At 34.2% G+C, this 13,548-nt stretch overlaps 1 protein-coding gene across 5 annotated transcripts in view; it reads left to right on the top strand.

Annotated features, from left to right (window-relative positions):
• The window catches only part of LOC149781206 (uncharacterized), a 151,828-nt gene that overhangs the window by 96,562 nt on the left and 41,718 nt on the right, over window positions 1-13,548 (top strand). For all 5 annotated transcript variants that reach the window (XR_016414654.1, XM_089935271.1, XM_089935272.1 and 2 more), the window contains exons 5-7: window positions 2,418-2,797; window positions 6,264-6,348; window positions 12,120-12,483. Coding sequence is in view for 4 of the 5 variants with exons in the window: in XM_089935271.1 (XP_089791397.1) it covers window positions 2,418-2,797; window positions 6,264-6,348; window positions 12,120-12,483 (829 nt within the window). In the remaining variant the exon portion in view is untranslated. The remainder of the gene's footprint in view (window positions 1-2,417; window positions 2,798-6,263; window positions 6,349-12,119; window positions 12,484-13,548) is intronic.

Genomic DNA, 13,548 nt, shown 5'->3' with positions numbered 1-13,548 from the left:
CTATGTTGCCTAGCTGATTCTAAATGAAAATAATGCCACTTGGGCATACTATATGGCCTCCACAGATGCCAGCATGAAAATAATGCCACTTGAACATCCAATATGACCTTCACAGATGCCAGCATGAAAATAATGCCACTTGGACATCCAATGTGGCATACATGCCACAGATGCCAGCATGAAAATAATGACACTTGGACATCCAATGTGGCATACACTCCACAGATACCAGCATGAAAATAATGACACTTGGACATCCATTATGGTCTCAACACATGCCAGAATGAAAATAATGCCACTTGTGCATCCAATATGGCCTCAACAGATGCCAGAAAGAAAATAATGCCACTTGTGCATCCAATATGGCCTCAACAGATGCCAGAATGAAAATAATGTCACTTGTGCATCCAATATGACCTTCACAGATGCCAGCATGAAAATAATGCCACTTGTGCATCCAATATGGCCTCAACAGATGCCAGAATGAAAATAATGCCACTTGTGCATCCAATATAGCCTCAACAGATGCCAGAATGAACATTCTTAATATTGTTACTCAATGTAAATGTATGGTCATATCAACATTCAAGACTTCTGATGCTACTTTGTTGATCATAGATGAAAATGGTGCTTAGCTGGCAGTCAAGATGACATCTTGAAAATCTTTTCATGGCTCTTTCTCCAGAATGGACTGTCCTATCAGCATAGTTTTCACTAAGAGACTCTTTACAATGTCTGGTTTTTCCTAAATGACATGCAAATGATGATATGAAAGAAATATTTTTGTTACCAAATTTGGTAAGTTGGAGTTTTCTCAGGAATATCAGAGATGGTTTTGGTACTCAGCACTTAAAAAGAATAAAAGGACAGAAGAAATGGACCTGGTAATATCTTGGATTCCAGGAAAAAAAATTCTGATAGTAAAGCATCAATCTAATGCAAGGAATCTTCTTTTAAATAATTAGATTGTTCAAGAATTCTTGCCAACAACAGACATATTAATAATACTGGCCCTTTTTTGCACTCTTTATATAAATATAAGGTAATAATTATGGAGTAATCAAAGAGATTTTTGGTTATATACTCGTTAGGATTACGTTAATTATCCATTAGTTAATTTGACTTTTCTGTACGTTGTAAAGTTCCAACATGCAGATGCCAAATGAATGACAACTGGTTATTTTTATTCTCTCACATTGCTGAATACACCTTTTAGCAGGCGAGTCATGCATTGTTTGGATGCAGTATCATCAGATACCATGCAGAACTCACCTTATAATCACATTAATATCACCTGCACAGGTGAAATTTCATCCTGGCTAATAAATTAGTTTGTGACACTGAACTGCCTCTGAGTCAGATCAGTCATCTTATACCTTGTTTACTTTCACATAATTCACTTTTCTGAAATTTAAAACTGTTGAAAACAAATATATAGTCACAAATATAGTTCATACCGAATTACTGCAAGTGATTCATTTTGCTTAGTCTTGGATATTAGGGGCCAAACATTTAAGGTTTTTTTGGGGGGTGGGGATTGGATTTTATTTCCAATCAGGATCTTTCTTTATCTCAAGATAATTCTTTATGCAGATAATATGATGAATTCCTTTTTAATGCAAAAGTAAGATTACTTTTTTCAAGTTGTTTTGGGGCCAGAAATAGTTTTTTCTACAAAAACTAGCATGCCCCCACCAAAAAAATTAAATTACTGGTCCCTTTTATCAATGCTTTTTACTCATCTTTTCTGACTTGGAAGACATTTTGTTTTTACAACAATTGTTATAGAAGTTCATTTCCATTTTGCAGTAAAGATGTGCAAAGGTTTTGTCCTGTTTGTGGAGAAGTGAACTACTGGTCCATAAATGGCTGAGAGGGCGTTATACTATAATATCCAGATAATACACAAACTATCATGTACATGTACTAATATGTATATTTATATTAATATCAGTGCTTGTCACCATATATGGTACATTATTTATTTGTAAAACATTACTTTTTATTTGATTTTTTTAATTTGGGGGTTACTTATAGGAGAATGCCTTTTCTTTTCACCACTGCCACCACCAAAATGGAGAAGACAGGGTAATCGGAGGAACCATGCCCTCAGATCTGTATGATGACCCTCTCCTGCTGAACTGCATTTATTGCTTTAGTCACATATAAGTATATTTTATCCAGAATGTTTACACTTTTAATTATTTCTCTTAGATCATGTACCATTTTTGTAAGATATACAGGAAGTGTACATGTTTTACTATTGCACTGTTTTAATTCTTGATAAACCCTTTCAAATATTTATTATATTTACATTTTTATAAATTGATTGTACATAATTTAAATTAACCAGTTCTGAGTTTATATTGTCAGGAAAACAAAATTGTATTAACAAAACTTATACACTATGATTACAGCAGTAAAAATGTAGAGGAGACAGAGGAAGAAGAGAGCATGTACGAAATCCCAGTCCTCAAAAATACATCTGGCGATTCAGGATATGAAAAAACCGTTGATATATCGCATGCCTCAGGCACAAGTTCTGAAGATTTACCAAATTCACCCATTCTACCAAAAACAAAACCACCACCTCTGCCACCTAGACGAGACCGTGTAGCCTCAGATGCAACAAGTCGAGGGTCAGGAAATAGTTTCACTGAAGAGAAGTCACCAGAATTACCAACCACCCAGCAGTATTTGTCATTTGGTACAGAATTGTCATCAGCCACAGAAAAATCACTGACTGATCGACAAGATAATCACTCAGAAAAATCTGGTCATACGGATGATCTGTCAGGTAATTTGAATAAAGCTTGCTGACAATCTTTACAGCAGCTGAAATTTTAGCTTAATGACTGTACAAATTACAGGAAATAGAATGCAGTATCAATATTAGTCACTAGACCCATTTTCAAGTGAGCTTATTGTATTGTACTTCTTTTGTCATGCATCATCTATTCACAGTTGCTATTTACACCATTACTAAAAATAGAAAACCTTTAAATTACTTCCTCTAAAAAAGACACGTAATAGAATTTGACCAAATTTGGTTGAAAGCAGTCAGGCATAGATGGCTTTTCTGTTTATACAAGTGATACAGATCTCTAGTCAGATATAGTCAACACTACTTAAAAAGAATTAAACAAATATAGGCACTTAATTTTACCAAATTTGGCATAAAACAGTCTGGCATTCAGACCTTTCCAGTTTGCCATTAAATATAGCTAACATTATTCAAATGAAGAATATCTTTTAAATATAAATCATTCAACAGAATTTGACCACATTTTACAAAATAAAGCATCTTGGCTTGTTGTTTTTTTAAATTGATGCAGATGATGCCAGTCTGATATAAACAAATAGGTATTGTAACTAAAAATAGAAAAACTTGTTTATACCCATTCCCAAAATCAACAAAAAATAATTTTTGATCAAATTTGCCAGAAAGTATCTAAACTTGAAGGCCATTTGGATTTATACAAATGATGCTGGCCTCACGTCAAATATGGCCACCATCACTAAAATAAATATAAATATTTGCACAACTTTATCAACAAAACAAAAGACTTAAACAAACTTGACCTCATTGTTTAGAAAGCATCCCAGCATAAATGCCTTTCATTATGTAACAAATGATGCATACGTGCCATTAAATACAGATTTGCAAACTTGAGAAACTTTTAAACAATTCTTTTCTTAACATATCAATCAACAGCAATAGAATAAGTATCCACAGAAAACATCCCACCTAACCAGATTCCTTTGCCAGCTGATCGTGCATTTACACCAATTCCTTGATAACTTGTACCATGATAACTCGTGAACCCACTTAACAACATGGGGTCAGGTGTGGATCCCCTTTTATTTTACTAGAAATTACCCCAAAAATTGTCTACTATTTGTTGAGCATGAAGAAAATTGGTAACTGAAACCTTGATATATCGCTCATTTTATCGTCAAAAATGGTAGATAGCACCTGGAAATATGAAACAACATTATGAAATTCTAACTTTTAATAAATCGTACATTTTGTTCAATTTTCTTTCCAAACAACATTTTTTGTACAAAGTAAATAACACTATTAAATAAAACTTTGTTCAATGAAAATGTCACTAACGCCTACTGTAGGCAGCACTTAATAAATAAATACCAACTAAATCGGGGCTCAGAGTGGCCGAATGGTCTAAAGCACTTACCGTTACGAACCACTGCCATCTCACCTGTCTGAATGGGTTCGAGTTTCAGGCTCAGCCAATGTGGGTATGTGAGAAAGCTTGCCAGTAGCTTCTCTTGGGTTGGTGGTTCTTTCCGGGATTTTCCGGGGTTCTTCCTCCACCATTTATACTGGCACCCGTGTATAGCCTACCTTGTGCTGAAAAATGGCGTTAAACCCTACAACAACAACAACAACAACCAATTAAATAAGTTTCATCAATTCTTTTAGTTTGGTTTCAATTGCAATATGTCCTCCTTTACTCAAATGTGAATTATGTCAATCTACCATAACAGCAGTGTCCATGAGTGTTTCTGTGAGAACCTAATCAAGTGTTGACTTTGTTTTAATATTTGCAGAAGTATTTGTTGTATTGATGCACTGAGTTAAAAGCAGACATGAATTGTATTATCATGTTAATTGTGTCTTTTGTATCTAAGCAAATAATGGTGGTGGAATAAAAAAATTAAGTTAAAAGACATGTAAATCCTACCTGTTTAAGAGGGGGCCCCGAGTGGCCGAGTGGTCTAAAGTGCTTTCCGTTACGGATCACTGCCATCTCACCTCTGTCTGCGTTGGTTCGAGTCTCGAATTCAGCCATTGTGGGTATGTGAGAAAGGTTGCCAGTAGCTTCTCATGGGTCAGTGGTTCTTTCCGGGGTTTTTCCCAGGTTCTTCCTCCACCATTAATACTGGCTGCCATGTATAGCCTATCGTGTGCTGAAAAATGGCGTTAAACCCCACAACAACAACAACAACCTGTTTAAGAGCCACAGGTCCCAGTCATGTCAGGTCAACTCATTTTAATTGATCAATCAACTAATGTTATAAATATTATTTTGTACATAATATAATTAAATTTGCCTTCTCATCCACAAATGTCATCAATAAAGAAAGCAAGGCAACCAAATGAAATGAGCACTTGGTGAAATAAAAAGCTTCATTTCACAGATTTGTATCAGTAAGAAAATCAAAGGGTAGGCTCTGCATCACATGTGGCTCATTTTTCATGTGGTCTTTAAATTCATGTGGCTCATTTTTCATGTGGTCTTTAAATTCATGTGGCTCATTTTTCATGTGGTCTTTAAATTCATGCGGTCTTTAAATTCATGTGGCTCATTTTTCATTTGGGTTTAAATTCCTGTGTCATGAAATCCCACTATGAAAAATAGTACAACTGTAGTTGATTTTTCTCACTGATGGGAAAGAGATATGGCTAGTTTTTACCTGCACTAAATTTTTTATCTTAATCTATGTATAGACTAGTATCACAAGTTGTGATGTCATTTATTTTACATCGTCAATGCACAATTTGTGATGCATGAATTGTACATCAACTTTTCATATAAAACTATTTTTGTCAAAAAATAGGTGTTATAGTTAGTGAGTAAAAAGTATCTTCTGACTAATTAAGAGTTGAGTCAAGAGTTGAGTCATGGATGAAACTTGCTGTAGAATGAATATGATAGATTGTCTTTCTTTCCATTATTAATAGAAAGTCCAGTTGAAGATAAGATGTCAGATCTTTGATATGGCTTGAGCCATAGAAATATTCACAAAAAATGATGTGTGATATGATTTGGATTTTTTAACTTAGCTTTAACAATGTTTCAGTCATATCGCTACAATGTCTGCAGTGTGGCAGTTTATAGTGATGTCTAGCACTGGGGCATCATGCCGCAGACATGTAGCATGATGTCCCACCCAGTTATATTATCCTGACACCAGGCCGACCAGTCCTAACACTAACATCTTAATGCTGAGCGCCAAGCGAGGTAGCTGTTAGTACCATTTTTGTAAGTCTTTGGTATGACTTGGCCAGGGATCAAACTCATGACCTCCCGCACACACAAAAATTACAAAATCATCATAGAAAGTGTGTTTAGTCAGGGAGTAAGATTCATCTATTATACAGACATACATGAGGCAAGATTCTTTGAATCCCATGTGGCATTCTGACATGGGTACACACATATAAGAATGAGAATTTTTTTTTAAAGTGCCTTGATTTTTGTAAGATTTAATTTTTGGGGGGATTTTTTCTATTTCAGACTGTGAGGTGAATTCCTGTGATTCCCTTGATGAGGAGGAACATGACCCAGAGATGCTCAACAAACTTGGGATAAAACTTCCACTGTTAGTCTGCCCATCTTTCCTTCTTTACCCTCTGTTTGTTAGCTGATGCTGAGACCTGTATATTACTAGAGAGAGATATGGGGGTTGGGCTGTACAAAAGAGTTACTTTATTTTGTGGGGTATCAGCTTTGTGGTTTGTTCATATCTTAATTCATTTATAGAAGGGCTTCTATTGTTACCTCAGAAGGATCATTGTTCTTTGGATCTTTAAACTCGTGGTCTGTCACGATTTGAAAAAATTGGTTCTTTGCCAGAAATGGTGAATTAATAATAATATGCATTATGGTGATGTTAGGTTTGTCATAGTGTAAAGCAGAACCTTTTGTTGTTAATTTTTAACTCACCTGGCCATAAGGCTGAGTGAAGTTATGGTATCACTCTGCATCCAGCATACATCTTTGGTCCATCAACAATTGCTTCTTACCACTGTGGAGTCCATATTTGATCCAGTATCAAATAAACTTGGAATATGGTTTTATATCATTAAAAGCTCAGACAAGTTTCATAATGTGCAAGATCTATCCATATTAAGGAGGTGATCTTGAATCTGATTGGTTATCCTTGTTACCACTCAGGAGGCAGTATATCTTGTCTAGTTTTTTTCAAACTTGGAATAGATGCTTATATCATTAAGGTCTCAATTGAGTTTAGTAATGGGTGATATCCATTTGTACTTAAATGGGATTGGCTGAGCTTTGTTTCCACTCTGTAGTCTACATTTCTAATCCAGTTGTGATCAAACTTGGAATGTTTACTTATTTCATTAAGGTCTCGTACTACTTCAGTAATTAGTCTGATCCACAAAGACTAATCAGGTGATCTTGCAATTGATTTTCTGAGAATATTACACTCCTGAAGCAATATTTCTGACCTGCTTTTAATCCAATTTGAAGTACGGTCTTGTATCATAAGGGTCTTGGATGGATTTGGTTTGGAGCCAGAACCATGCTTATTACTTATGTAATCTTGCATCTGTATGACTGACCATGCTACCACTATAGAGGCCAAAATAGCAAAAGGAAAGTTAAAGTAGGGGAAGTAACCCATGCTCAGACATATCGAGACATGTTTTCTGTTGTGAAGAGTTCTTTCCCTTATTAAACATGTCGGGTGCAAGGGACTGTTGTTATGCACACATTTGATACTGCATCAACATGCTATATTTAAAACCTCATAAAAAATAGTACACCAATGAGGAAACAAAAATATCTATATTTCTGGATAGCTATAATCAATCAAAGTGTAAGAATAACATTAATTTGACCTGATAAGTAAATGGAAGTTCATGGCACTAGACGTTTATGCGACCCAGCCCCAAATTCACACATGAATTTTTCATGTGTGAAGGTCATTGTTGACATGCAGTGATACTGAGTGTAAATGTAAGACCATTTCCTATGTGGTATTTATGAATAGCATTGTATACGAAGCAGCATGATGCCGTTGAAATTAGGCCGTTAATGTAGTTGCTTTCCAGGCTGGTTTTTGAGATATTCTACTTGCCCTTAACCCATCATGTCTTCTGATGTGGGTGGCTAGCTATGACTCGTATGCTGTCTCATGGTATTTAACTATTATTATTAAGTAGCTATGGAAAGTGTACATGCCTCACATCAATTTCAAGAACAAGACCAAAACACCTTATTCACAAATATATTCATAACTTCAGTTATTAAACAACAATAGCTGAAAACATTACATGATAGCATTAAGTTAAGAAATTTCACATTTCATTAAGCTATTATACTCTCTTAAAAACTTAGCAAAAATAATTTTAAAATACAGCATACATGAATTTCAATAAAGCAGCAAGTGATAAAACAAAACAATACACCAATGATGCAAACCACTGAGCTCATTTTTTAATAAAACTCAAAAGTCACTAACACCTTTAAATGGTGTTGCCATAGTAAAATGCCTAAAATATTCATGTATATTCATTAACTTATTTGTATGTTAAAGGTCTTTGTCACATGTTATATTAAATTTATGTTTAGTGTAGTGGCCATTAATTAAAATGAAAACAGCAGTATCTAAAATTGCTGTTCCCCTAAACCAGCTCCAAATTTAATTACCACCATTAACTTGTATATACAAATCCTCCAACATTCCAGGTGTTCCAGGCGCTGGCACTACAATGTAAAGAAAAAAAGAACAACTAAGAAACAGTTTCTGATTATTGTGGCCAGACTGCATTTTCATTTCATTTTGGAGATCATTGCTCATTTGGAAGTATTTCTCCCAACAGTTTTAGCACCTTTGTGACAAAGACTAAAATGTTTGATTCACTAATGACTACCTTCATGTGCAGTTTGCTCATTGTGGTCAGTTCAGAGTTACAACAAGCTACATAAAACAAATTATTTAAGTAAGTATTATAGAGAGAATAAATCTATCATAAAACTTTGCATTGTTGAGTAATACTGAAAATGACTTTTGTCAAAGCAAATATTTTGGTCATGCAACTTTGGTTCATGTTTAGTTAATGAAGGGAATCAATGGAAATTTTACAAAATCTTATTCTGACCAACCAATCCATTTTTTTAAATATGAAACTGCAAATACTGTGGCATAGGTGTTACAACCTTTTCTTTCCACTCCAGTTTCACTACACGTATAAATTTGTTTTTACAAACTTAAATTGGTTAATTACCCAGGTGAGCAATATCAAACTCAGGCTTCTTGTTTCATAAATTGTATACACTTGTCTTAACATGGAGCATATTACACTCTGATATTGGCTGTCCATCCTTCTGGTACCAATTTCATTTCTGCTCAAGGACTCCAACTGTCAACCATATACAATTATCAAGTTTTGCAGATGGATGGCACTTATGATAAGGAAGAACCCTATCAGTTTGAGGCTTACAGGCATAGACAAGGTCAGTCATTGAAAGAAGTTAAAAGGTCTTTGCACAATAACACAAATTCTGCACCATCTGTAGTTACCAAACTTTAAGGATGGCTTCAATAGGGATAAGTTTGAACCATATTGATTTCAGGGTCAAGAGTTCAAAAGTTATTGTATCTGAAAGAAGAAAAATGTTTTCCACAGAATAACATTAGTCTAAATCGCATACCTGGACCAGGCTTTCTGGATGGCTTACACCTGGTGTAAAGAAAAAGCTTCTTAATGTTTGGGTTCAAAAGGTCAAAAATTCAAGGTCGCATGTTACTGAAAGAAGAAATTTGGTTTTTGCATAAGATCTTTACTTCTAGACTCTTGATCAGAGTTTGTTGAAGGCTTGCACATGAAGCATGGAAGATGCTTATTGAATTAGGGGTCCAGAAGTGGTCAGAGTCATTGTGACTCGAAGAAAAATTGTTTTTTCAGACACATTTTAATTCACTACTTAGTTACTTGACCAAAATTTGGTAACAACTCATACCTTGAACAAAGGTCAGGGTTGCTCAGATCGATTGGTAAGTAAATCTCATGGGTCAATTATACCATACCAGTAGCTGCACATAGGACTATTAAACACTGGGTGGGCAATTCATGGTATTCTTGTTTTTTCTGTTTCTTCATGTAACCCTGCATTGGTAGCAGATGGATGCATTTTTTCATCTGTATTATTTATCCATTCATCTGTCAACTTTAGACATAACCTGAAAATGTAGATGTGATGCATGGTTGGTTTCTGTAGCTAATGGTTCCCTACTGATTCTTGTCAATATACAACAATGAAAATCAGCTGTGAGTGTAATTTCATTGCTTAAATATTAAAATTAATTCACATCTATATTCAAAACAAATTGCATCCTAAATCATTCTCTGGCAAATAGTTTGCTAGTTAGACCACTTCTAAAAATAGCCCGACTGGTTCAGAAGCAGTTCTTGTCATTTTTAATGTCGTGCTTTAGTATATTCATTGAAATGATTTGTTCTATTTCTATAAGTGCATTTCCTTTTACTTCTTAAGTTAAGTCCAAGGGTTAAATGCAGTTATATATTATTTATCACTAACATATTTCTTCACAGCATGTATTTTTGTAGGCATCCAGGACATGTACATATTAAAATGTAATTTTATTGCTAAATGTTATTGGTCTCTCACATGCATGAATTCAGTGCATGGTTCCCCCTCAAAACTGTAAACAATATTGATTCATTGCCTTCATGTCCACTTCATAATTAACACAGGTACCACTTAATTTTGTTCTTTGGCTTTTCTTTTTCAAACTTTCTTTGAATGCCACTTAAGCCCAAGAAAATGCCAAATAAATGAGGTGCATGGAGAGGACTGGTATGATGGCAATAATTCAAATGAAGTACGAACATCAGCTTTGCTGTAATGTTTAATTTGGTCATCGTACAGAGAACATTTTAATTCCTACGTCATGACCCAGATATTTTATTTAGGGGTATACCTGCCACAAATGAATGGGGTGAGTCAGCATACATGAATCAGCTTGTCTTTCTTTGATATATCTTCATGAAACATGCCATACATTTGTATATTTACAAGATTTCTTATTTGATTTAACTGCTTCAGAATAGTAATTTTAGAGGTTATTTCTTTTACAAATTGATTCCATCCATCTATTCCTCACACTCCTAACCAGTTAATATCACTGAACCATTTGAGATTTATTAACAAAACTTGGTGTGCATTTGCATCATGCCAACAGATTGTTATCCATACAAGATTTGTCTTGAAAGATTAATTTTTTTTTATAGTTATCTTCCCTTTTTGGACAGTTGTATTGTTAAATGAGTCAGGTATCTGTGTGAAGTTTGGTATACTTGTATATTAGGATTTGTCCCATTTAAATGGTATGTTTGTATATTAGGACTTGTCCCATTTAAATGGTATGTTTGTATATTAGGACTTGTCCCATTTAAATGGTATGCTTTTATATTAGGACTTGTTCCATTTTAATGGAATGTTTGTATATTAGGACTTGTCCCATTTAAATGGTATGCTTTTATATTAGGACTTGTCCCATTTAAATGGTATACTTGTATATTAGGATTTGTCCCATTTAAATGGTATGCTTGTATATAAGGATTTGTCCCATTTAAATGGTATACTTGTATATTAGGACTTGTCCCATTTAAATGGTATGTTTGTATATTAGGACTTGTCCCATTTAAATGGTATGTTTGTATGTTAGGACTTGTCCCATTTAAATGGTATGTTTGTATACTAGGATTTGTCCCCTTTAAATGGTATGCTTGTATATTTGAACTTATCCCATTTAAATGGTACACTTGTATATTAGGACTTGTCCCATTTAAATGGTATGTTTGTATATTGGGACTTGTCCCATTTAAATGGTATGTTTGTGTTTTAGGACTTGTCCCATTTAAATGGTATACTTGTATATTAGGACTTGTCCCATTTAAATGGTATGCTTGTATATTAGGACTTATCCCATTTAAAAATAATGTCTCTGTTTTTTCATCACACTCATATTATCTTCAAAACAGTTTGAGATAGCTTCATGAAACTGGTATGCATTTGTATTGTGATAAATGTTTACATCCCATACGAGATTCAGCCAGGTAAGATAAGTACTTTTAGAGTGATTTTCCATGTTTGAGAATTGTATTTACACTTCATGCTGCCCTAATTGTTTGCAAAATTTAAATAAATTATCTGTCAAAGAAGGTTTAAAATGATGATAACATTTCTTTTTGAATGTCTTGTAGTTTTGTATGATGATATTTAGATATTGTAATTAATTTGCTCTTAGTGACTAAATTGTAGAAATTTTCAAGGAATTAATCTGACTAAACTTGCTTATTTATGCATATTTTTCTTCAGCCGAATAAACAAGAGAAATCAAAAAGCAAGAAGGAAACAGACGCAATCACTGAATTCTATTATAGGGGAGACAACTCTACCATTCCACAGCCTGGAAAGCATTTCTCTATCTGGAGAAATGTATCACAAAAGCAAACTTGCATGGACCAAAAGGGTTGTTGCCCTTAGTAATGGGAGGTTGTTTGCCTACAAGGCCGATAAATATGACAGCAGGCCTGTTCTTGTGATAGTATTAAATGATTACACAGCTACATTCCTTAAAAAAGATAATGGGAAACATTATGAGATACGTCTTTCACATCCCGACCTGGATTCTTATTTCTTTCATGTTGATTTCAAGGACTGGGCAGAACAATGGTGCCAGGTTTGATATATTTCTTCTTTATCTGTAAATTGTAGTACATATGTTGTTGATGATCTGAAGTAGTTAAAATGAAATCGTTATGCATATATAAATTACCTGAGTAAATGAAATTCTTATGTATGTATAGTATGACCTTGTTAAATGAAATTGGTATGCATATATAGTATGACCTGATTAAATGAAATTGTTATGCATATATAAATGACCTGGTTAAAGGAAATTTGTATGCATATATAGATGACATGAATAAATGAAATTGTTATGCATATATAAATTACCTGATTAAATGAATTGATATGTATATATAAATGACCTGGTTAAATGAAATTGGTATGCGTATATAAATGACCTGATTAAATTAAATTTGTGTGCATATATAAATGACCTCCTTAAATGAAATCGGTATGTATATATAAATGACCTTGTTTAAATGAAATTGGTATGCATATATACATGGCCTGATTAAAGGAAATTTGTATGCATATATAAATGACTTGCTTAAAGGAAATTTGTATGCATATATACATGACCTGATTAGATATTCATGCCATTAGTAGCAAATTTTTTAAAAAATTCAAGATTTTAACAAAAATTTTGACATTTTTGTCTGCAGTATGGGTATATGTGTTAAAAAATCTAAGTTTGCTCTTGTTGACATTAGTAAACATAGGTATCATTTTCTTTGAGGTGACGGGGCCCTGACTGGCCAAGTGGTCTAAAGCGCTCTCTGTTACGGATCACTGCCATCTCACCTCTGTCTGCTTGGGTTTGAGTCTTGCCAGTAGTTTCTCATGGGTCGGTTGTTCTTTCCGGGGTTTTCCCGGGTTCTTCCTCCACCATTAATACTGGCCGCCATGTATAGCCTATCGTGTGCTGAAAAATGGCGTTAAACCCTACAACAACAACAACTTTGAGGTGACAGCAGTAGAAATATCATCCATGTTAAAATTAAGAAACAATCATGTATTTGATTTGAGCATGTTAATGGTGGTTTTACAGTTGCAAACTGAGTTTTACAGCATGATCAGTAAAATGGACATTTGAACACTGTAAAAAATTACTATT

This window comes from Sinohyriopsis cumingii, chromosome 15, assembly GCF_028554795.1.
Source record: "Sinohyriopsis cumingii isolate HCF-2022 chromosome 15, ASM2855479v2, whole genome shotgun sequence".
Taxonomy (NCBI): Eukaryota; Metazoa; Mollusca; class Bivalvia; order Unionida; family Unionidae; genus Sinohyriopsis; species Sinohyriopsis cumingii.
The sequence above is the reverse complement of the archived record's forward strand: the minus strand, read 5'-3'. Positions and strand labels throughout refer to the sequence as shown.